The 24,375-nt window shown below is 40.1% G+C and overlaps 1 protein-coding gene across 3 annotated transcripts in view; it reads right to left on the minus strand.

Annotated features, from left to right (window-relative positions):
- Positions 1–783: 783 nt before the first annotated feature.
- Positions 784–24,375, minus strand: part of SLC26A5 (solute carrier family 26 member 5) — a 73,333-nt gene continuing 49,741 nt past the window's right edge. For 2 of the 3 annotated variants that reach the window (XM_055283520.2, XM_063642090.1), the window contains 11 exons: positions 23,891–24,038; positions 22,601–22,714; positions 21,402–21,479; positions 20,316–20,411; positions 19,993–20,099; positions 11,411–11,480; positions 10,174–10,266; positions 9,375–9,482; positions 8,530–8,730; positions 7,738–7,792; positions 784–5,832 (listed from right to left, as the gene is read on the minus strand). In XM_055283520.2, the coding sequence (XP_055139495.1) occupies positions 5,639–5,832; positions 7,738–7,792; positions 8,530–8,730; positions 9,375–9,482; positions 10,174–10,266; positions 11,411–11,480; positions 19,993–20,099; positions 20,316–20,411; positions 21,402–21,479; positions 22,601–22,714; positions 23,891–24,038 (1,264 nt within the window). In that variant the 3' untranslated portion in view covers positions 784–5,638. The remainder of the gene's footprint in view (positions 5,833–7,737; positions 7,793–8,529; positions 8,731–9,374; positions 9,483–10,173; positions 10,267–11,410; positions 11,481–19,992; positions 20,100–20,315; positions 20,412–21,401; positions 21,480–22,600; positions 22,715–23,890; positions 24,039–24,375) is intronic. The other variant, XM_055283522.2, reaches the window with a different exon arrangement.

The following is a 24,375-nucleotide window of genomic DNA, read 5'->3' on the forward strand; positions in this document are numbered from 1 at the left end:
TGTACATATGATCTAATTTAGAAAGTCTAGAATTGGCTTCATACAGAAAAGTGATTACTTTCATTTTACAAATTAGTTTAAAATTTTGGTAAAGTATCTGTTAGGCTTCTGGTCTACAGTGAGGTATTTTAAAAATAAAGGTTATATTAGAATCCTCAACAGATCTCTTTAAAATTAATTATCTCCTGTGTAACCGCCACCAAATCCTATCTTCTACCACAATTACCCCTTCCCCCAATGCCAAGACCAAAGCACAATAATGAATATTTTTATTGAAGTTCGATATTCATAAATAAGTTGCAAAATAGAGTTGGATACATTTTTAATTCACAATAGAAAAAGTTGACAACATAGAAAATGCTGCTTTGCACTGAAATACTTAAAATTATGAAAGTTTTCAAGTAAAGAAATTAAAGCCCTTTATAAAATCCAACCAACATTCTTGATTTTTCATTTTTATGAACTTGATCAGAATTCATCTTTTTTAACCCTGCCCTAGTCTTTCTTGAGGAATTAAATAGAGCAAACTATTTTCAAGTTATGCTTACAATAAAATATACTTAAGAAAATGACTGAAGATGTATGTTTTTGAATGTTTTGATTAAATAAATGTACGCATTTAGAACACACTCTGAAGTCTTTCCACTTTGTCATGGCCACATGCTCATGTATACCAATTAAAGACAACTCAAATTAGATAATGTTGAGCGCACTCTGTTCTAACGATACAGAGTGACTATCGTGATAATTAATTTAGGTCCATAAGGAAAATCTAATTGGCCACACATCAAATATAAAATCAACTACTTTAAAAATTTGGGTGTTTCTGTCAAGGCATATTTATGCAGGTAGCATCAACATTGCCTAGGTCAGCATGTTTGTACTCTACTTAAAAAGATGAAACAGACATTTACCAGTAACTTCCTCCACCTAAAATAGATGTGTCTATATACATGTGTGTAGATGCACATATATATATACATGTGTCAGGGTGCTGATAAGTTAGAATACAAAGGATTTATGACTTTAGAAAAATATACCGTAGAATCCTGTTTAAAAACTTCTTAATGTTAAAAATGTGATTAGATTTATTTAAAAACTTAATTTTCATGATGTTTCTAAGGTTTATCTGTTACGTAAAGTGAAATGCAATACACCAGTACAATGAAAAGCCTGATACGCCTTTCTCAAAGGCCAGGTGGAGCTTTAAGATGCTCAAACTTGATAAAATCTAAGTCACTAAGCAGGCACGTTACCTGGTGTGATGCTAACTTTTACCATTGTGTTGTTGGGATTGGAGGGGCTTCAAAACCATTGCATGCATTTTGGTTAGCTGTATGTTTGAAGAATTCGGTAATACTTTTACAGTTCTCAAACTTTTATGAGCATTCAAAACAGTAAGAATCTAAACATCTTGAATCCTAAAGGCACTCCTGAAAGGTAAGGTGCACTAAAAAGGACCAATAGCATTTTTTGCACTCAGCAAAGCATACAGGCTCACACCAAGGAAGTTCTGTTTCATTTTAGAATTTAAATTGATTTACTATCTTTAAAGGGGCAGACATAATACAGCCTTCCCCACCAGCTACTCTTCCCTCCCTCATCCCCACACAAGGGCACACCCCCACCCCCCAACACACACAAAAAAACACACCCACCCACCCCAGGACAGATTCACTAGGTTTGCTACCCTCTCTGTTCTTCATTCACACAAGAGAGCAGACTCATTTTCTCAAAGTGTATACTCAGAGGCTGGTACTGTCTTTCTCTGCTAAACAGGTAAGGACACGGATCAAACCACACAGAGTGGATGTTGTAGATGTTTCCTGCAAACTACAAAATGAGCTATTCCAGGGCTTGAAGAGGATCCATACCCTTAACAGTTTCTTGGGGTTCCACTGCAGATGAGATTGGCAATTGGGATCCCATTATCAGCTGCCATATACTAATACAGAGTCAGTGTCTACGACATAGATTGGAGTTTCCTGGGCCCTGGTTCACAAATGTTTTCAAACATATTCCATCGATTCATGAGATAGAGATCAACCACTGTCATACTGCACAGGATTTCAGAAGGTCAAAGGACTTTTCTTTATGGGACCTTCTTCAAAACAGTGCTTTCCCATATATTGCCATAAAATAAGGCTAGTGCTTAGATTATGTAGATTATGCCCATTTTGATAGGACAATATGAACCTGAATTTGAATCAGGGTGGAAAAACAGAAGATACAGTAGCAGCTATTAAGGCCCAGAAAGAACAGGTGGGCTTAAACATTATTTCCTTGAAAGGCAGAGACAAGACTGTAAGACAAAAAAGGTCAGGAAATTTTCGCTGTATGAAATAATTCTGAGTAAAACATTGACATTTACATATCGATGAAATGTATTTTGAAATGCACTCGTTCTCAGATGCTAAGCAAAGTGATAAAAATATATTTTCCCACCTTAAGACTTGTGCTTTTAATACACATAACAATTCTATTCAAAACAGTTTAAAAGTTCAACAGAAAAGTTAAATACAAATGTATAACAAATACCTTTTTTTGTACACTACATTTTTATTTTTATTTTTTTTTGAGACGGAGTCTCGCTCTGTCCCCCAGGCCAGAGTGCAGTGGTGCGATCTCGGCTCACTGCAAGCTCTGCCTCCCGGGTTCACACCATTCTCCTGCCTCAGCCTCCCAAGTAGCTGGGACTACAGGTGCCCGCCACCACGCCTGGCTAATTTTTTTGTATTTTTAGTAGAGACAGGGTTTCACCATGTTAGCCAGGATAATCTCGATCTCCTGACCTCGTGATCTGCCTGCCTTGGCCTCCCAAAGTGCTAGATTACAGGCGCGAGCCACTGCGCCTGGCCTGTACACTACTTTCAATCTATCAACCACAGTATCTGCTAAGTGGAAAGCTGGTGCTAAAGAATGTGCAATTAATTTTTTTTTTTTTTTTTTTTTTTGAGACGGAGTCTCGCTCTGACACCCAGGCTGGAATGCAATGGCGTGGTCTCGGCTCACTGCAACCTCCACCTCCTGGGTTCAATCCATTCTCCTGCCTCAGCCTCCTGAGTAGCTGGGACTACAGGTGCGTGCCACCATGCCCAGCTCACTTTTGTATGTTTAAATAGAGACAGGGTTTCGCCATGATGGCCAGGCTGGTCTCGAATTCCTGACCTTGTGATCCGCCTACCTTGGCCTCCCAAAGTACTGGGATTACAGGCTTGAGCCACCGCGCCTAGCTGAAGTATTTTATAACATAGTTTAAAATCCTTAAATTCTACTTAAATGGCTGAAATGATATTAGCTCTTTTACAGAAGTTTCTAGTGTAAGCTGAGGTTCTACAACTACATGCTCTTTCCGAAGGCAGTCCGTATCAGAATGCAGATGTATCTGATCTCATGTGATGATTGCAAAGGAAATAACTAAGCCAATCTAAATTTCACTCTAGAATTAGTTAAAGTTTTGATTAAAAGGAGGAGTTTCTTTTGAATTAAATTAGTAAAGACAATGAGAAACCTGATAGGAGTTAACATGAACACATACACCACAGGCTTTGGTTGCAAGTAGGCCATGCTAACAATTCTACTGGGATCTGACTACTTTCTCCTGGCAGTATCTTATTCATGAAAGCTATAACAAGATGTCAATAAGCATATTAAAGAAAAGACAAACTCACTATCAGCAGGAACTCTTAGCAGAGGAGGCTTTAGACAGGTTGGCTAATGCCTGTGCTTCGATTTGTGGTGAGCTGGTAATTACAAACAACTGAAAGTGACAAACTGGTTTAAAGGTATCCTCCTCCAACCTTTGACATTCCATGTTTCTGTGGAATGAATAAGATGAGCATTATGCTTACTCCTAGGCTGAACATTGAGTTTGATGTATAATGAACTGATAGCTGTTACGAACTTCTAAGGAAGATTTAAGTTATATCTGGGGGTTAGTTTTCTTAAAAACATGGTCTTTAATGCTACTTCATGATTAGCAACAATAACAAAGCCTCTAAGGACTTATACTGGCCACAGTTGTGACAATTTGAGCATCGAAAAGAACATAATGGATTGAAACCCATTAAAACTATAAAAATTCACAAGACCACCATCACACCAGAAAAGGGAAATCTAAAAAAAAGAAAAAAACCACTAATTTGTCACCATCTAATAAACCAGTTAGTTTGAAGTTCATAATTAAATGAAAATAATAAAGCATTCAACCTGCCCTTCTAGTAGAACTGTAGGTAAGGATGACCAAATAGCTCAAGTGGAGAAGGGAAAGCTATAGTTCATATAGAACAACCGACTAACAAACGCAGAAGAAATGAAAGAACTAGACAACCAACTCACAAACTTTAACAAAGTTAATGATTTAGGCAAGAATTACCACCCAGTGTTAAAACTCCTGGGTAAATGGTAATTCATTCAGTGCCAAAGGAATACCACACAGATAAGTATGTAGTCATGAAGGGGAAAAATCTAACTGGAGGATCAGACTGTCATGCTGATCCAGTAATCAAGCTCAGATCACTAGATTAGTTAATGGTAGATCAACTAGACATTACATGTTTTCTGAAGTGATGTGATATGAAGCATGTATCTTATCTATCATATAATCTAGCATAAAATGTTTTAACCTGAATCTATAAAGGCTTTAGATATAACTTCAAGATTGCAGGTAGTACAGGCAATATAAAAACAAGTTAAACAACACCATGAAAAAGCAACTAGGCAAATTCACAAGTCAGGATTCTACAGGACCACTGCCCCAGTCTCTTTAACAAGTCAGTGTCATAAAAAAGGAACTGTGCTAGATTAAAATAGATGTAAGGGACATTAAAGGACATGACCAGTTGCAATGTAAGGTCATAGAATGAATGTCAGTTTGCACAAACCAACTGCAAATTTAGGGACAATTGGGGAAATTTAAATATGGTCTAAGGTAAAAAATGTGTTGGAATGAGAAAGTGGAGATTGTTGATTAAAGAAAAATCGGTTATAAAACACTACAGATGTGGTCTTACTTTGGTTAAAAATGTAAATGTATATGTATGGAAAAAGATCTGGAAGGATATTAAGAGTGGTAATCTGTGAGTGGTGGAAATATGTTTTAAGTTCTTATTTTTGCTTGTCTATTTTTTTAAAACATCCTCAATGCATTTATATTGCTTCTACAATAAATAAAAGTTTATTTTAAAACAAGAACTTCTAGAAAATTGCAGTTCCTGTCTTCTGTTAGATAACTGATTATAGACAGTCCGTAGACCAACAAGAACAAAAACAAAGAACCACTACTTATCTGTAGACCAACAAGTACAAAAACAAAGAACCACTACTTAATATCTTATTCGTAGGTAAAATACTTGACTGAAATAAATTTTTCAGTGCTTAGCTTATAAAGATAATACTAGAATGTAGCAGAAATGTCTCTCCATAATAAATGCAGGCAACAGGCCAATTTATCTTTGAAGTATTCAATTAAAAAAACACAAGTACAATACATCTCGCTAGGCATCATTCACCCTCCAAATCAAGCCTCGACTACTAGTATTCACCCTTAGAAAAAAAAATCTAGTGTCTAGTATTTAAAACGTGTAAATTATGAACTTCATGAGAGCCTTATGACCCCATCCTAGGGTGAGGTCCTCATCTATGCCTCAGGAGTGGCAGGAGTGGCATTGGGCTCCAAGTCCTCCTGGGAAGGGGGAGCCGAGGTTTCCTGTTCAGCAAGTGCCTCTCTAAGTTGGCTGCCTAAAACTGCATCATGAATGCTGTGGAACAGCAGCTCCCATAGGGCAGGATTTTCAAAAAATCTATTCCGAGTGAGGTCATTCACAACTTGTGCTATGAAAAGAAGAAAAGAAAATTAGTCCACACTCTGGGTATCAGTCTTCAACAATTAAAAAAAGTAACACTTCCATATAGTGGTTTTTTTTGTTATTGTTTTTTGTTTCATTTTTTTTTTGAGACAGAGTCTCACTCTGTCACCCAGGCTGGAGAGTAGTGGTGTGATCTCAGCTCATTGCAACCTCCACCTCCTGCGTTCAAGCACATATAGTTTAAATATTAAAATGCTATAGTAAAAGTTTAACTCCAATTCCTGTCTCTACCCATCATACCCTCCATCCCAGGAAACTACTTTCTTGTGTGCTCTACCAGGATTTCTCTATGTAAATATAAATAAATATAAGTATGTATTCTTATTTCCCACTTTTCTTATCCCCAAAACAGCATATTTTATATATTTGGGGATAAGAAAAGTGGGAAATACACACACACACACACACACACACACACACATATATATACATATATAAAAATATATATATATATATATATATATACACACACACATATATATATAAAATGCTGTTTTGGGGATAAGAAAAGTGGAAAATATATATTAATGTTATATATATATATATATAATATATATAGATAATTCTGAACCCCTTTTGCTTAATTTTTTACCACTATGTCATATTCTATTGTATAGATGTCCTTAGTCTATTTAACTAGTCCCTTTTGTTTGGTACTTGAGTTTTTTGTTTTGTAACAATGCTGTGATGATCAACGACATACAGATGTCATTTTGAACATATGCAGCATATTGCTGGATTTTCTGTGTTGAAAGGTAAATGCACTTATAATTTTGAAAGCTAATGTGAGTCTGCCCTCCACGGGGGCTGTTACATTTTGTTCTCCCGTCAGTAGTGTCTGAGAGGGCCTGTTTTCCCACCATATGCCTATGGAGCATGTTGTCATTTATTTTTGATTTTTGGCAATCTTACAGGTGAAAAATGGCATCTTTATGCAGATTTCATTTTCAAGCACTTTTTTTAATATTAATTTTTTTTTTCTTTTAAATAAAGATGGGATCTCACTATGTTGCTTAGGCTGGTCTTGAACTCTTAGGCTCAAGCGATCCTCCTACTTTGGCCTCCCAAAGTGTTGGGATTATAGGCGTGAGCCACCACATCCAGCCTCAGGCACTGTTTTACTTTTTTTTTTACTTTTTTTTTTTTTTTTTTTGAGACGGAGTCTTACTCTGTCACCCAGGCTGGAGAGCAGTGGTGCAATCTTGGCTCACCACAACCTCTGCCTCCTGGGTTCAAGCGATTCTCCTGCCTCAGCCTTCCGAGTAGCTGGGACTAAAGGCATGTGCCACCAAACTGGGCTAATTTTTTGTATTTTTAGTAGAGATGGGGTTTCACCATGTTAGCCAAGATGGGCTCGATCTTCTGACCTCAGGTGATCCTCCTGCCTCAGCCTCCCAAAGTGCTGGGATTACAGGTGTGAGCCACAACACCCGGCCTCAAGCACTGTTTTAACCAAAATATAATATAAAACAAAAATAGCAGACAAAGTATTCCCAAATGATTGGATAGAGAAACGAGCAACCTGAATGATTACATGTAACTGTTTATGGCAGCCATTAGATAATTGCTACTGTGGTAATGTATATATTATAATTACTATATTTATAGCAGCCATTAATATTATAATAAATGATGGCTTATTGGCTCCTTTCCTCCAACTCCAGTTCAGGAGGGTTGTCACAAGTAACTTGTAATATGAATGCCTCCATGTGGCTAATTTCAAAGCTGGCTTTAGAGTGATTTTTCAGAAGAATAATTTTCATTTTTATAAAATAATTAAAAAATTAAGGACATTTCCAAGTGCAATTATTTAAATAAGAGAAACAAAACTAAAATATTAAGCTTCACCCCATCTTAGAGGTATACTCACCACTGCATCCTGCTAAGTATACATATATACCGACGTCTCCATATTCTTTTACAATCTGTAATAATGTTGAAATAAAATTTAGTTTCTCTTTACTCTGTGCCAGATGAAAGTCTCTTTTTACCAATGTTTTTCAGTGACAGAAGATACTCTAATTCATTCATTTGAGCTACTTTGCTTCAATAATGATATATTTTTGAGCTAATCAGTTAAAAATAATTTTGTATTTCTTTTGCTTTTTATGTGGACAGTGATAATTAGGGGTAGCAAAAATACTGTTAAATTTTACTTAACTATAATAAAACTATTATATTAACTTAAAGGATATTATAATTTTAAAATAAAAAACAATTTTTTTTAGAGACAGCATCTCACTAGTTTACTAATGCTGGTCTTGAACTCCTGAGCTCAGCAATCCTCCTGCTTCAGCCTCCTGAGTAGCCTAGCATATTACAGTAATGTTTTCTAAAACGAATCTTCTTATAGCAATACACATTAAAATATTTACAGATGATGTTATGACTGGGATGTGTTTCAAAATAAAACAAGAGAAAGTGAATGTCAGCTATAAAGGAAACCAGACTGACCATAAATTGATCATTATTGAAGATGAGTGATAGTTCATGGGGGTTCAATATACTAAAATCTTTACTTCTATATATTTTTGAAATTTTCCATAATCAAAAGGGGATAAATCTTTTGTTGAAAAGAGATCCTAGCCCACCTCCCTGATTTTGCTGATAGTACGACACCAGGCATAGAGCTCTTAAATGACTCGTTCAAGAGGATGCTTACCCCTGCCAGAGTTTTCACTCCAACAGAATCAATAAAATTGACTTGAGTGAAATCCAAAATGACAGTGTGGACATTATCCCCTGGGGGCATAAATCTTTGCATTTCCTCAGGAAATGTGCTTTTGATCACTATCGGGGGATATTTTACTTCACCATCCTCTTCTTCAGGCTTGGTAGCATCTTCTCCATCTACTTCTGCATCCTGTGTCAAAAATTAAACCAAATCAGAATTTTATGAACAACTCATATTTCTGGTTGTGAGAAAGATTTATAATGGAAAATCTGCCCTTGTATTCTTAAGCTACTGACTCTACCAGACCCCTTGTAAAATATTTGTCACATTCCAGCCTTGTAACTGAACAAAAAAAGGATGTATAACATTCCATTTTAAGTCAACTTTTCTCTTTTTCTCCTCTTTTTTTCTTGTCCAACAAAATCCACTCTCCTCAGTTATCCTATCCATTTTCTGCGAACTTCTAAAATAGTTCCATTAACTTTAGTATGATGGGTCACACATTAGCATGCCTGAACAGCAAAAGCCGCCTTTGAGCTTTTTAAACTATCAGCTGAATAAATCTACGACAAAGTGCTAATGGTAAAATCTGTTAAGGTATTGTATAATTTTTATTTTTTAAAATGATGTTTTCCTTACTTTTTTCAGAAACAGCCTCATAACTGACCTTATCAGGTGCTTGTAAAATATAGAGGATACTAAGGTGGTTTATAAACTTTCCTCTTTTAGTAACTTCGTGCTGTGTATAAACTTCAGTCACGAGTAAAGATGGAGGGCATTGCAGAACAAGACAGGAGGGAACATTTCAATGAAAAGACCACAAGACCACTCACCGCTTTGACAACAGTCGCGTTGGCCATATTTGTATTTCCGACTTCCTTAGCGTACTTCCGCATGGCCTTTCTCCTTGCTCCCATGATGACTGCTGGGTTCACTCCAGTCTTTACAGAAGAGCAACATACGCAAAATCACTTCATGGCTCTCAGGGACCCACCCCAATGCCACTCCCCTTCAAATCTCCCCATTTAACTGCTTTCTGTGTCAGATTATCACCCCAACCCTTGCACTGCCTTTCCCTCAGAGGCCCTGAACTGGTCACTCCCTCACATTAGTAGCCTTTCTTATTCTCAGTCTTTATTCAAGACAACCAGAAGCTAAAATATTAAAGACAATTTTTAGAGCAGTCTTTGTCAAGCTCAGATCTGTCAGGTTGTTATATTTAAGAGACTCTGTGGGTTGACAGGGAGCTTTTCCTATATACAGGGTGGTGTAGGGTTGAGTTCTAAACATGACCAAAGCAATCTACATGATCCCAAGAGTAAGAAACCTAAAATTATTTTCTCATTTTTTCTTAAAATTTTGTTTGAAAAGTAATATATATATACAATAAGAGAGAATGAACAATGGTGATGGCTGCACAATGTTTATGTACTTAATGCCACCCACTGGACTCTATATTTTGAAAATGCTTAAAATAGTACATTTTATGTTATGTATATTTTACTACAATAAAAGAGAGAGAAATAAAGCAAGAATGAAATAGCATACAGGGCAAGGGTATACTAGTGATCCTCATAGCCCTGTCAACCCACAAATCCCATCCTCAGAAATAATCAATTTCTCATGACTCACCTTTCGTTTTAATGCATTGCTATACAAGTCGCTATTTGCATAGTAAATTGGTGCATTTATTTGAAATATTTTTATTCCAGGAATTTCTTTCACCTTAAGAGTAAAATATTGCTGAATTTAACACATGGAAATATTTCAGAATCAAAACTGCATAGCCTCCCCACCCCAAATAGAAAATGAATGCAGAAGTTGCTAAGGTCCCCTTTTCAGGGCTTAGCTAAAATGATGTCACTCTAGCACACACACAGAAAAAAAAAAAAAGATAAAAGAAAAAAAAAGTCACTCTTATCTACTCATGCTCTGAATGGAAGAGAACTGACAGAGACCTTTTAAACATGCACATCTTTCCATTTGTTTTAAAAGTCAGTCCTTGTTTTATTTTTACCATTAAACACAAAGAAGAAACTGAAAAATCCCCCAAAACAGAAAAGAAAATGGGCAGGAGATGGAAAGCTGCTGCCCAGACTGTGAGAGGCAGGCAAATAAAGTGAACAGAGGTTTACAATGGTTTGAGTCACAGAAGCAGGAAGGAGCTTAAATGGATACAAGTGAAACTGAGTGAATATTTTATCAAGAACCCTCGTGGAACTCTGGGAGGCAGGCTGGAAACAAGTAATCCTGCATATAATTCTTTGGATCGAGGAAAAATATAGCAATTCTAACACCTTTACCTTAGAGTGAATTTTGTTTCCTCATTTCCTAATACCTTTGAGTGAGTCTGAGAATTTCTTCCCAAGCATAATAAAGACAGACAGACAAAACTAGTTTTAAAAGATTTTGTAGAAATCTCCGAGATTCCACAGAAGAAAAGAACATTCAAAATCAAGGAAATCTGAAGCCATAATTTTAACCATTAAAATGAAGTGGGAGAATTCCACAGCCCCACCATCTACATTTTACATGGTTAAAATTATTTTACCATTGGTATACATTCATTAGAAAAAAACCATGCACACACAAACCATCCTTTCAGTTTCAATACTGTATAAATGTATACTTTAATTTCAACAATATATATTTATCCCCATTAAAAAGGAGGAAAAATAAATATTGGAAATTGAGTAGTTAATAGTACAAATTATAAAATTGAATCCATATAGTAGATCAAAGCTCAGACTTTTCACTTTGACCACTATACCTCCCACCTTACCCCTACTTTTTGTCCTGGGTAAAAACAGTACTTAGCCAAGCACATCACATGCTTACAACCTTTTTAAGTGATAGAAAAAGGTCCTACCTCCTCATATGCGTCTATATCAATATACACATCAGTTTCAGGAAGCTGTCCAAGGACTTTGTAGCTTGGACTGAAGATAAAGAGTGTTAAATACCATTGTGTTGAGGCACAGTGTGTGATTTCAACAGGAGGTTGTGTATGTTTATGTCAGGTTGGGGTTTGCTAGTGCATTTGGGAATGCTTGATCCTTACATGGTGTCTTTGCAGAAGGGCTCCACACATATCACGTTCCCAGTGCCATTCCAAGCCTAATACACCCCCCACATCTCATGCCACATACACATCACATGCCACACACAAACATACATACCACACATGATACACACACACCATGTACACCTCAAACTACACATACACATCCCAATGCCTACCTCACACACCACACACATACACAATACACATACCTACACACAATGCATACATACCACACACATATATACACACAATACACACAGACCACACATACAGAATACACACACATTACACTATATACCACACATATACATGCACACATGCATACATACACGTATAATACACAATACATACCCCCCACACATGCATACACACAATGTACACATACCATACATACATACCTCATATCACACACAATATACACACACTACACACCACACATATACACATCATACACACTGCATATATACTACACAATGCACACCCCTCACATGCATACACACCATGCACATACACACCACACATATGCAATACACACACCATATACACCTCATACCACACATATACACACTCCCACACATATACACAATACACACACATACAATGTATACACACCCACATACCACACACACACAAATACACACATCTACACATAATGCATGTACACCACACACATATAAACAAAATATACACACACATCACCCCACATATCACACACATACATACACACAATGCATACACACCCCACCACATATGCAATACAAATACCTACACACAATGCATATGCATACACACCACACACAATACACACACACCACACATACACAATATACACAATCACACCATATACCATGCATACACATCCACACATGCATACATAGCACACACACACTACATGCCACACACAATACCATACACAATACACACATACCATATACCTCACACCACACACACCCCTACATACATATACACACACATGCATACACACCACACATGTGTACATACCACATATATGCACACACTACACACATAATACACATACATGCAGACACATGCATACACACCCCGCACTACATGCCACACACAATACCATACACAATACACACACCACATACCCCTCATACCACACACGCACACCCACATACATATACACATACATATACAACCTTCATGCAAGACACAATACACACACCACACATATGCATACACACCACACACAACACACACATAATACACATACATACATATCACACACATATACATACATTACATACACCTCACACTTCACATCACACACACACACATCATGTATACCTCACACCACATTCACGATGCACATCACACACCCTATACCTCCCCTCCCCCCAACACCATACCACAAACACGATCTGGTCAGGACAAAATGTTCAGGCATTTAGAGGTGGAGGCAACACTGAATTTCGCAGAGTTCAAGTTATGCCAGGGATATATGTAACACAAGTTCTCCTCATGCCACTCAGTAGACAGAACTGTCTTTCTGCTCTAACTCTAAAGTAGGAGAGGGAACTTTTGTTTGTTGTCAGCAAGAATCACTGACTCATGGTAGGGGAGTAGTCAATTGAGGGCGTGGGGAGAAAATGAAAATCTCAAATTAGCATAGATGTTAATTTAGTCTGAATAGATTTTAAACATTTTTTGAGAGCCCTAATTCTTTTTTTTTTTTTTTTTTTGAGGCGGAGTCTTATCCTGTTGCCCAGGCTGGAGTGCAATGGTGCAATCTTGGCTCATTGCAACCTCCACCTCCCGGGTTCAAGCAATTCTCCTGCCTCAGCCTCCCAAGTAGTTGGGATTACAGTTGTGCGCCACCACGCCTAGCTAATTTTTGTATTTTTAGTAGAGACAGGGTTTCACCATGTTGGCCAGGCTGGTCTCAAACTCCTGACCTCAAGTGATCTACCCACCTTGGCCTCCCAAAGTGCCGGGATTACAGACAGGCATGAGCCACTGTGCCTGCCCCTAATTCCTAACTCTTTGTAGGACCATCTGGCTCAAATTAGATACTGCAATAATGATAGATACTACTTCTTGAACACCCGTTATTATATCCTTTGAACAATGCTGCTGGGCACATTAATAATATTATAATAATAGTTAACATTATTAACAATCCTGCCATCATGTAGATGAGAAATTGAGGCTCAGTGGGGTTAGGTAAGTTGTTCAATGTCAGAAAGCTTGTCAGAGCCAGAATATGGCTCAAGGTCTTTGATTTGACATTCCACAGTTTTGCTACTATGTCCTGGTGCTTCTTAGCATGAATGTCAAAGTACTTTGTAAATTAGAATATACCACACAAGTGTTAGCTGTTTTGCTGGGTAGATTCCCTTCATAAGCATTCAGAGAACACGAATGATGTGCCTGGTACTAGACTCCAGGAGCATCACTTCTACAAACAAGATGCTCACAGTCTAGTGATATCTGTGGACAAATACGGCTCTGAGGACTGATATTGTAGATAAGAGGCTAAGGCTCTCAGCTGAGTTTGCAATTATGAGAAAACCTCTAAGAGACTCAAAGTGCTGTCCATGTGTTGCAATCCAGTGCCAAAGGGGAGGCAGAGTAAGGGACACATGGATCACAAGTACACGAGTAGCTGAGATGGACATATGCAAGGTGCTGGGGAAGGATTAGAGCATCGTTGTGGGTACACAGGGGAAGTTGAGGTCCCTGACTGGGTGATCTGGGCCTCAAAGGATGAGGATTTCAAATGCAGATGATGAACAGGCCTTCCTGACAACCTGCAGTACCCTCGCACACCATTTCTGCAAGTCTAAATACTACTGCTCCCAGTGAAAGTCAAGTCCTTACTACTTTCCTAATGACACCAAGAGCAAGAAAGTCTTTTTTAATGAAATCCCGTGGGGTTTTATTTGGCATCTCTTATGCTTATCACACTGAACCTTGCTTACACCTGTTGAGGCACTTACAACTGTGTATTCTAAGTCTTTAAAGTTTTTTTTTGTTTTATTATTTACTTATTTATTTTTTTAGAGATGGGATCTTATTCTGTGGCCCACGCTGGAGTGCAGTGGCCTGATCATGGCTCACTGTAGCCTTGAACTCCGAGGCTCTAGTAATCCTTGTGCCTCAGCCTCCTGAGTAGCTGAGACTATAGGTGTGCACCACTACACCTTGCAAATGAAAAAATTTTGTAGGTCTCACAATGCAATCTCTCACACCTGTAATCCCAGCACTTTGGGAGGCTGAGGTGGGAGGAACACTTGAGCCCAGGAGTTCAAGACCAGACTGAGCATGATGGCGAGATCCCATCTCTACAAAAAATTTAAAAATTAGCCAGGTGTGATGGTGTGTGACTATCATGGGAGGCCGAGGTGGGAGGATCCCTTGAGCCCAGGAATTCAAGGAGGCAGTGAGCTGTGACCGTATAACTGCACTGCAGCCCATGTGGCAAAGTAAAACTCTATCTCTAAAAATAATAAAATAAAAAATAATTTTTTTTTTGGTAGAGGCATGGTCTTATTATGTTGTCCAGGCTGGTCTAAAACTCCTCGCCTCAGCAATCCTCCTGCCTTGGCCTCCTAAACTGCTGGGATTATGGGCATGAGATAAGCCACTGTGTTTGGCCTATATTCTAATTTTTTGAAGATGGACTATAAAATGCTGATTGAGGCTGGGTGCGGTGGCTCATGCCTCTAATCCCAGCACTTTGGGAGGCCGAGGCAGGTGGATCACGAGGTCAGGAGTTCAAGACCAGCCTGGCCAAGATGGTGAAACCCCGTCTCTACAAAAAATACAAAAAATTAGCTGGGCGTGGTGGCGGGTGCCTATAATCCCAGCTACTCAAGAGGATGAGGCAGAGGCAGAGAACTGTTTGAACCCAGGAGGCGGAGGTTGCAGTGAGCTGAGATCATGCCACTGCACTCCAGCCTGGGCGACAGAGCATGACTGTCTTAAAAAAAAAACAAAATGCTGATTTGTTGGCTTCTGGATTTGCAAAACCTCACATCTGAGTCATTGCCTCACCACTTACTGTGATCTTGTGCAAGTTACTCAGTCATTCTAGGCTTCAGCTTCCACATCTGTGAAACAGGGTTGCTGATTGTCAATGCTTTATAAGGTTATATGAAATGGCATAAAGCACTGATCTTTGCACAGAGCCAGGCACATAATTATAATAATTTGTGCCTTCATTACTTCACTGTCCTTATTAACACCATCATCATGATTATGTGTCTGCTCATCCTTAGGACAACGCAACCTTTGAGGGGAAGGACCACGTCTTATATACTGCACTGTCCCTAGAGTCTAGCATCTCCCTGGGAATATAGTAGGCCCTCAACAAATATCTATTTCGTGAAATTAGAATTTTTAAAATTTTATAATGCTAACCAAATTGTGAGCTTTAGGGGGCAGAAGCTGAACCTCTGTCACATTTATAACACATGCAAGTGCCTGAGTTCAGGAATTATCTGCAGAATGATGTCATTGTCTCTTTTTTGTCGTTTTTGTCGTTGTTGTTGTTGTTGTTGTTGTTGTTGTTGAGACAGAGTCTTGCTCTGTCGCCCAGGCTGGAGTGCAGTGGCGTGATCTCGGCTCACTGCAAGCTCCACCTCTCGGGTTCACACCATTCTCCTGCCTCAGCCTCCCCAGTAGCTGGAACTACAGGCGCCCGCCACCACGCCCGGCTAATTTTTTGTATTTTTTGTAGAGATAGGGTTTCACCGTGTTAGCCAGGATGGTATCGATCTCCTGACCTCGTGATCCACCCGCTTCAGCCTCCCAAAATGCTGGGATTACAGCACAGCCGGGCCATGACTGTCTCTTAACTATGCCGGCTCTGAGGGAAAATGAGTGTTTCAAACAAACGGCCAAACTCAGTGCACCTCTACCCCTCTCCAGAAGTGTGCCCTAATTACAGAAGAAGCCAGCTGAAAATAAACACATACACTGAGTGCTGATCTCCTAAACTCTAACATACAAAGACCCAGCAAAATCACCAACAAAGGATAGAACATAAAAAATATCAACTTCAGTTAATTATTATTTGAGGAAGAAAGAGAAGTAGAACTTTCATTTTTTTCTTTTCTTTTTTTTTTTTTGAGACAGGGTCTCACTCTGTCACCCAGGCTGGAGCGTAGGGGTGCCATCTCAGCTCACTGCAACCTCTGCCTCCCAGGCTCAAGTGATCCTCCTACCTCAGCCTTCCAAGTAGCTGGGACCACAAGTGTGCACCACCATGCCCATCTAATATTTTGTATTTTTGGTATGGATGGGGTTTTACCAGGTTGCCCATACTGAAGCTTTTTTTTTTTTTTGTGATGGGTTCTCACTCTTTCACCCAGGCTGGAGTGTAGTGGTGTGATCTTGGCTCACTGCAACCTCAGTTTCTTAGGTTTAAGCCGTTCTCCTGCCTCAGCCTACTCAGTAGCTGAGATTACAGGTGTGTGCCACCACACCCAGCTATTTTTTTTTTTTTTTTTTGTATTTTTAGTAGAGATGGGGTTTCACCATGTTGGCCAGGCTGGTCTTGAACACTTGACCTCAAATGATCCGCCTGCCTCAGTCTCCCAAAGTGCTTGAATTACAGGTGTGAGCCATTGCGCCCAGCCCAAACTGGAGCACTAAAAAACAAACTTGCTGGACTTTAAAATTTATGATAACCAGCCAGGCACGGTGCCTCACGCCTGTAATCCCAGCACTTTAGGAGGCCGAGGTAGCCAGATTGTGAGGTCAGGAGATCGAGACCATCCTGGCTGATAACGGTAAAACTCTGTCTTTACTAAAAATACAAAAAATTGGCTGGGCATGGTGACACGTGCCTGTAGTCTCAGCTACTCAGGAGGCTGAGGCAGGAGACCTGGACCCAGGAGGTGGAGGTTGCAGTGAGTCGAGATCATGCCACTGCACTCCAGCCTGGGTGACAGAGCAAGACTCTGTCTCAAAAAAAACAAACAATAAAAATTTTATAACTCAGGTGAGTTCTTTAGTGTTAGAAAAATAAAGACTAAGTAAATAAAAATAAATAAAATTTATGATAAGATACCATAAAATCCTATTCAGTAAAGAAAACAAAAAACACCACCACCAACAAAAAAATCCCAAATTCTGTACTGTAGCTTGTTAAAAGTTATAGATTTTTTTCTTTTCTTTTTTTTTTGAGACATGTGTCACTCTGTCACCCAGGCTGGAGTGCAGTGGCTCAATCTCAGCTCACTGCAACCTCCGCCTCCTGGGTTCCAGCGATTTTCCTGCCTCAGCCTCCCAAGTAGCTGGGATTACAGGCACCCGCCACCACGCCTGGCTCACTTTCATAATTTTAGTAGAGATGAGGGTTCGCCATGTTGCCCAGGCTGGTCATGAACTCCTGACCTCAAGTAATCTGCCTGCCTCAGCCTCCCAAAGTCCTGGGATTACAAGTGTGAGATACCACACTTGGCCAAAAGTTATAGACATTTTAAAACCATAATGTTTACCAAAGTTCTGAAATAAAGAACTCTTATATATACTAATAATGTTCTTTATAAAAATGGGAAACACTTCTTTTAGATAAATACAGGCAACAAGGTTGGAACTTGTTATTAAAAGTAGTTAAATTCTTATCCTGAGTTTAGAATCCCACATATTCTTAACATTTTTCTGTTATGTCATTTGTGATGATGAAAATGCTCATTTCCCACCCTTGAGGGTAGCGAGCATCCTGACCTCCTGCAGATAAGGGGTCAACATCCTCATAAAGTGCCCTTTCAACACATCACAGTCACAACTTTTAAGATTTCATGTGATTTGCAACCATACGCAAAACCACACTAGCTTCATTTTTATTTCCCTCTGTGTTAAAGCGGGAAGGGCACTGGCATTGGTAGAGTGGGTGGCACTTGTCAGGCACTGGCTGGCTGTTTGTAGGCCTTGTCATTTAAACCTTATTGTAACTATATGAGGTAGGAAGTATTAGTCTCATTTTATAGACGCAGAAACAGGCTCTGAGAGGTATGCAAAATCACAGAGCTTACAGAAGGTGCTGCCAGGACCTGACTAAAGTCCAGGCTATTTCTTTATTTTATATTATTTAAAAAATTTTTTTGAGATGGAGTTTTGCTCTTGTTGCCCAGGCTGGAGTGCAATGGCACGACCTCGGCTCACTGCAACCTCCACCTCCCAGGTTCAGGTGATTCTCCTGCCTCAGCCTCCTAAGTAGCTGGGATTACAGGTGCAGGCCACCATACCCAGCTAATTTTTTGTATTTTTAGTAGCGACAGGGTTTCACCATGTTGGCCAGGCTGGTCTCGAACTCCTGACCTTGTGATCCACCTGCCGTGGCTTCCCAAAGTGCTGGGATTCCAGGCAAGAGCCACTGTGCCTGGCCAGTCCAGGCTATTTCTATGACAATGTTTCCTTCTCATCTTTATGGTGATTTATCACAAAAAGGTGTTTTTTTGTTTGTTTGTTTTTTGGTAGAGATGGAGTTTTGCTATGTTGCCCAGGCTGGTCTTGGCCTCAAGTGATCCTCCCACCTCAGCCTTCCAAAGTGCTGGAATTGGGATTATAGGTGTTAACCACTGTGCCTAGCCATAAACAGTTTTGTTTTTTTTGTTTTTTTTTGAGATGGAGTCTTGCTCTGTTGCCCAGGCTGGAGTGTAGTGGCGTGATCTTGGCTTACTGCAACCTCCACCTCCTGGGTTTAAGCAATTCTCCTGCCTCAGCCTCCCAAGTAGTTGGGATTATAGGTGTGTGCCACCATGCCTGGCTAATTTTTTTTGTATTTTTAGCGGAGATGGATTTCACCATGTTGGCCAGGCTGGTTTTGAACTCCTGACCTCAAGTGTTCTGCCTGCCTTGGCCTCTGAAAGTGCTGGGATTACAGGTGTGAGCCACTGCGCCCAACCCTATCTTTTTTTAATGTATTTTATACTTTCCCTAGTGGGCTGAACTTCCTACTAGGGAGAAGAGATAACAGGGGATAGTGGTTCAGGGTGGAGGAAAGGACAATGGAAGGAATGCATACGGTAACTTGGTGTCAGAGTTTGCTTCATGTCATTGAAACTCATGTCAGTACTTGGTGCCAAAACAAATTGCAAGAGGGTAAATAAATCAGCATAGCACTAGACCGGGAATGGCAGAAACAAGGATGGAAATTAGGCTCTTTTAACATAACCATTGATGGGAGCATAAATTGTGACATAGAAGAGCGTTTGGCAAAATTATATGGAATTTTTAAATTGGCATTTTGTTCATTTAGTCAACAGGCTACATGAGTGTTATAGCTCCCTCTTACGCTAACTAGAAATCATCAAAGGGCTCCACTTTTACCAGCTTAAACTTTGGTCTACACTTAAAGTCAACATTGTCATCTCTGCCGGGACACTCACACCCATTCCAATCTGGGCACTCACCTCTGTGTTCTGTAAATCACAGTCAGCAGAGCAATGATCACGGCAGTGATCAAACCATAGTCCAATCCCAGGAACAAGGAGGACACAAAAGTGGTGAGCCAGATGGTCTAAGCAAAAGACAGAAAACTTGATGGAGAACCATGTTAAACATCCCACAAGAGTTAAACACGCAAGTGTGCACACACACACACATGCTACTTTTACTTTGCCTAACTGGATACTGCATATAACAACTGCATTAACTTATCTTTCTCACATTTTTCTTAGCACTAATCATATTCGCTCTATGACATATTAACAGAGCCATCACCTTTGTTACTTACCAGCTCTATTTTGCTGGTTCTCCAGAAAAAGGGGAGATCTGAGAACTGCATAAACATTCCCTTCAGGTTGACAATCACAATGGCCGACAGCACAGCCTGAAACAGAGCACATCCCCCATGCCTCTCCTCTTGTGTCCACAGAGTGTCCTTTGCTGGTTCCTCACTGTCCTCCCCATGCCTTCTCCCTACTCACTTCCTATGTGACACTGATGGTAGCTTTGAAGCCATGAACACCTGGATTTTTAGGACCTGGTTAGCTAAAAGGGGCCTTGGAAAATCGTTTTCTTTTTTTTTTTTTTGAGATGAAGTCTTGCTCTGTTGCCCAGGCTGGAGTGCAGCAGCGCAATCTTGGCTCACTGCAACCTCTGCCTCCCAGGTTCAAGCAATTCTCCTGCCTCAGCCTTCCGAGTAGAGTAGCTGAGACTACAGGTGTGTGCCACCACACTCAGTTAATTTTTGTATTTCTAGTAGAGATGGGGTTTCACCATGTTGGCCAGGCCGGTCTCGAACTCCTATCCACAGGCGACCCGCCTGCCTCGGCCTCCCAAAGTGCCAGTTACAGGCATGAGCCACTGCACCCAGCTGGAAATCAGTCTTATATCCTAATAGCAAACCTGCATGGTGGCCAAGAGGTTCAGAATTAAAGTTGGTCTCAAGGAATTACTTCACCTATGGTCTTTCTACATTATGATCTTCTCTACTCCCTATGGTTCCTGATCTCTTCTAGATTAAATATATCATCATGTAAATATCTTATGAGTGTAGGCCATCTCAGATTTTTTATGAAAGTATAAGGTCATAGAAGGTCAAAGAGAGAAGGGACATTCAAGATCAGCCAGTCCAAACCCCAACTTTGCAGATAAGGAAACCGAGACTCAGAGGAGTTAAGATGGCTTTCCCCAGGTCCTGCAGGCAGCTGTCAGTAGGTTTTAGAGCAGGATCTTGGTCCTAGCCTTGGGCCTTTCTCATACCGTCTTGTGAGGGTTACAGTAAATAACCCTAATATAGCCATAAAAACATAAACAAATAAAATAGCAAAATCTCTACACATGAAAAAAACTTCACCCAAGTCCACATTACACACACCTGGGGCAATGATTCAAAGAGGAATCCAGTTGCTAATATGACCAGCAGAATCATTAATGAGGCCAAACAACCTGCAAGCTGAATGAGAGAAGACACAAGGAAGGCGCTTTTAGGAGACTTGAATAAGAGGCAGGGCATAAGTTGGTTTTATTCTTTTGATAATTACTATGGGAAGATCAAGAAAATATGGATTCAAATAAGTCAACTAAACCACTACATAACCTATAGCTCCATCACACTCCCTCTCTGAAGTTTTGGTTCTTCTTATGGCTTTTAAATGGAAGCTGAAATGCTGTAATATCCTAATTAAAATGCCCTTCCCGGAGGTGGAGGAAAGATGTCTGGTGCCAACCTGAGACCTACAAGGGCCACCAGAAGAGTTCAGATAAGTGTCTGCTGTCCAATATGGGAGCCAGTAGCCACATGTGGCCATTTACTTTTTTTTTTTTTTTTTTTTTTTTTTGAGACAGAGTCTCACTCTGTCGCCAGGATGGAGTGCAGTGGTGAGACCTCGGCTCACCGCAACCTCTGCCTCCTGGGTTCAAGCGATTCTCCTGCCTCAGCCTCCCAAGTAGCTGGGACTACAGGCACCCGCCACCATGCCCAGCTAATTTTTGTATTTTTAGTAGAGACGGTGTTCACCATGTTGGTCAGGATGGTCTCGATCTCTTGACCTCGTGATCCGCCCACCTTAGCCTCCCAAAGTGCTGTGATTACAGGCGTGAGCCACCATGCCCAACCGGCCATTTACATTTGTAAAAATTAAAAGTCAGGTCTTGGTAGAACTAACCACATTTCAAGTGCTCAAGAGCCACATGTTGCTAGTGGCTGCCGTATTGGACAGTGCAGATATTGAACATTTCCATCATTGCAGAAAGTTCTACTGGATGGTGCTGGCATACTGCCCACACTCAGTCTCAGGCTTTCATGACAACATCCCATGTCTGAACTTTGAGGTTTACTGGTAGCTGAGTGTTGCATAACTTTCCAATTTAACTGGAGAATATAGATCTTTCCTATAGATTCAGTTTCTTGTGATTCACTTCAACCAATCATGCCTTTCTCTGATTCACTATACAGCTCACTGGAGCATGGATCTGCAGGCAGAGTAGCTTTGTTTGGGTTCAGAATATAATCAAAAGATTAAAATTTAATTACCACCCATATCGTCAGGTCTTAGAGGCCTGTTATATACACACCTGTGTCTTCCCACCGGTTCCCTCCTGAACAAGGCTTCGAGACAAGGAGCATGAAATTGAAAAGGTCTGGAAGAGTGAGCCAATGGAATTGCACAGTCCCAGGGCAATGAGCTCCTTTCCCATATAGAAACAAAACACAAAAGAGATAGGTCATTCTTCAGGAAAAAAAGCATAACAGCCCATTTAATACACATAGTCAGCACTACAGCCTATCTCTTCATTTTCTTTTCAGATGTAAGAATTTGTTTAGCATGAGTTCAAAATAGGAATTATGGCATATTTTATAGTTGGTGGGGGCAACACTTTGCATTTTTGTCAGAGATAAACGCTGGGCTCCCTGCTCAGCCTCCTTCTTTCCAAACACACCCTCTACACAAATAAAGCTTAAGAAGAAAACTGCACTAAAAGGGATAAACTATTTTTACTGCTGAAGAGAAAGTTATTGTTGTATAGGACTCTCGACATCTTTTTAATGCCTGGGCTATTGCTCACAAATGAGTACATGCCAGTGTCTTCCCGGAGCAAGTGAGTCCTGCTCTTAGGTTACTTTGGGTGTTTCTAGTTTGATAACTGCATCTCAGATGAATGTGAAGCATCTAGTTTCTCCTTAGAATACATAAGGTATTGAAATAGACATTGTTATGTCAACATTATAGGTCACAGTGTTTGGATTAAATACCTTATCTGTGGCTGTGTTATAAAAGCAGGTGACAAAGAGAATATTGTGGTTAGTGATGAATCATACACCCAACGTTTAATGAATAAAGATAAACCTTCCTGGGGAGCAAAAATGCCCTGGAATAACATTTCATCCTAAGCTGTGAGCTTTAAAAACAGGAATAACATTGCAGATTGAATAAATACCTGCTTCAGATACATCAATCACCAGTAAAAAAAGTTTTTCTACCAAGATAGATTAGTTCTTGTGCCTTCCATAACCGACCTTGGTGATTTTTTTTTTTTTTTTTTTGAGGCGGAGTCTCACTCTGTCGCCCAGGCTGGAGTGCAGTGGCGCGACCTTGGCTCACTGCAAGCTCCACCTCCCAGGTTCACGCCATTCTCCTGCCTCAGCCTCCCGAGTAGCTGGGACTACAGGTGCCCGCCACCATGCCCGGCTAATTTTCTGTATTTTCAGTAGAGACGGAATTTCATCATATTAGCCAGGATGGTCTCGATCTCCTGACCTCGTGATCCACCTGCCTTGGCCTCCCAAAGTGCTGGGATTACAGGTGTGAGCCAGACCTTCAATGTACTGCTACGAAACATCTGCAGGAAACTGATTATCTTTACCTGATTGCCGTCAACCTGGTAGCCATGTTTATTTGCTAAGGTCTTGGCCATGGAGATGGTCACTGAAAATCCAACGATGGCTATGGCAATGGCATCTACGTACACAAGGTGGAAGAGGCTGGTGTCCGGATTGGCTGGAGGTAGCAGCCTGAAAAGTCAAGCTGACTTTAACTTGTGTTGTCACCACAAGGGAAAAGAAAAAAAAACCCTGCGCAGGGAAGCATTTTAGGGGGGCATTATCGGCAAATGAAGTAATCAATGCTTGGATACTTATTTGCTCTGGTTGGCAAAAAGGAGGGCCCTCCTTGACACAGAGAGGTTCTTTTCAGGCTCAAACTGCAAAGTGCAGCTTTCTACCTGGATGGGTTATCAGAAGAGATCAGATGCTGTTTTATTTATAAAAGGAGTAACCTCATATCTCATGGCACCCTGATGGCAAGTGTAAGTAAGACACAGAAACCAGGAAGAAGAGAGGGTCAGCAAAG

This window comes from Symphalangus syndactylus, chromosome 6 (assembly GCF_028878055.3).
Source record: "Symphalangus syndactylus isolate Jambi chromosome 6, NHGRI_mSymSyn1-v2.1_pri, whole genome shotgun sequence".
Taxonomy (NCBI): domain Eukaryota; kingdom Metazoa; phylum Chordata; class Mammalia; order Primates; family Hylobatidae; genus Symphalangus; species Symphalangus syndactylus.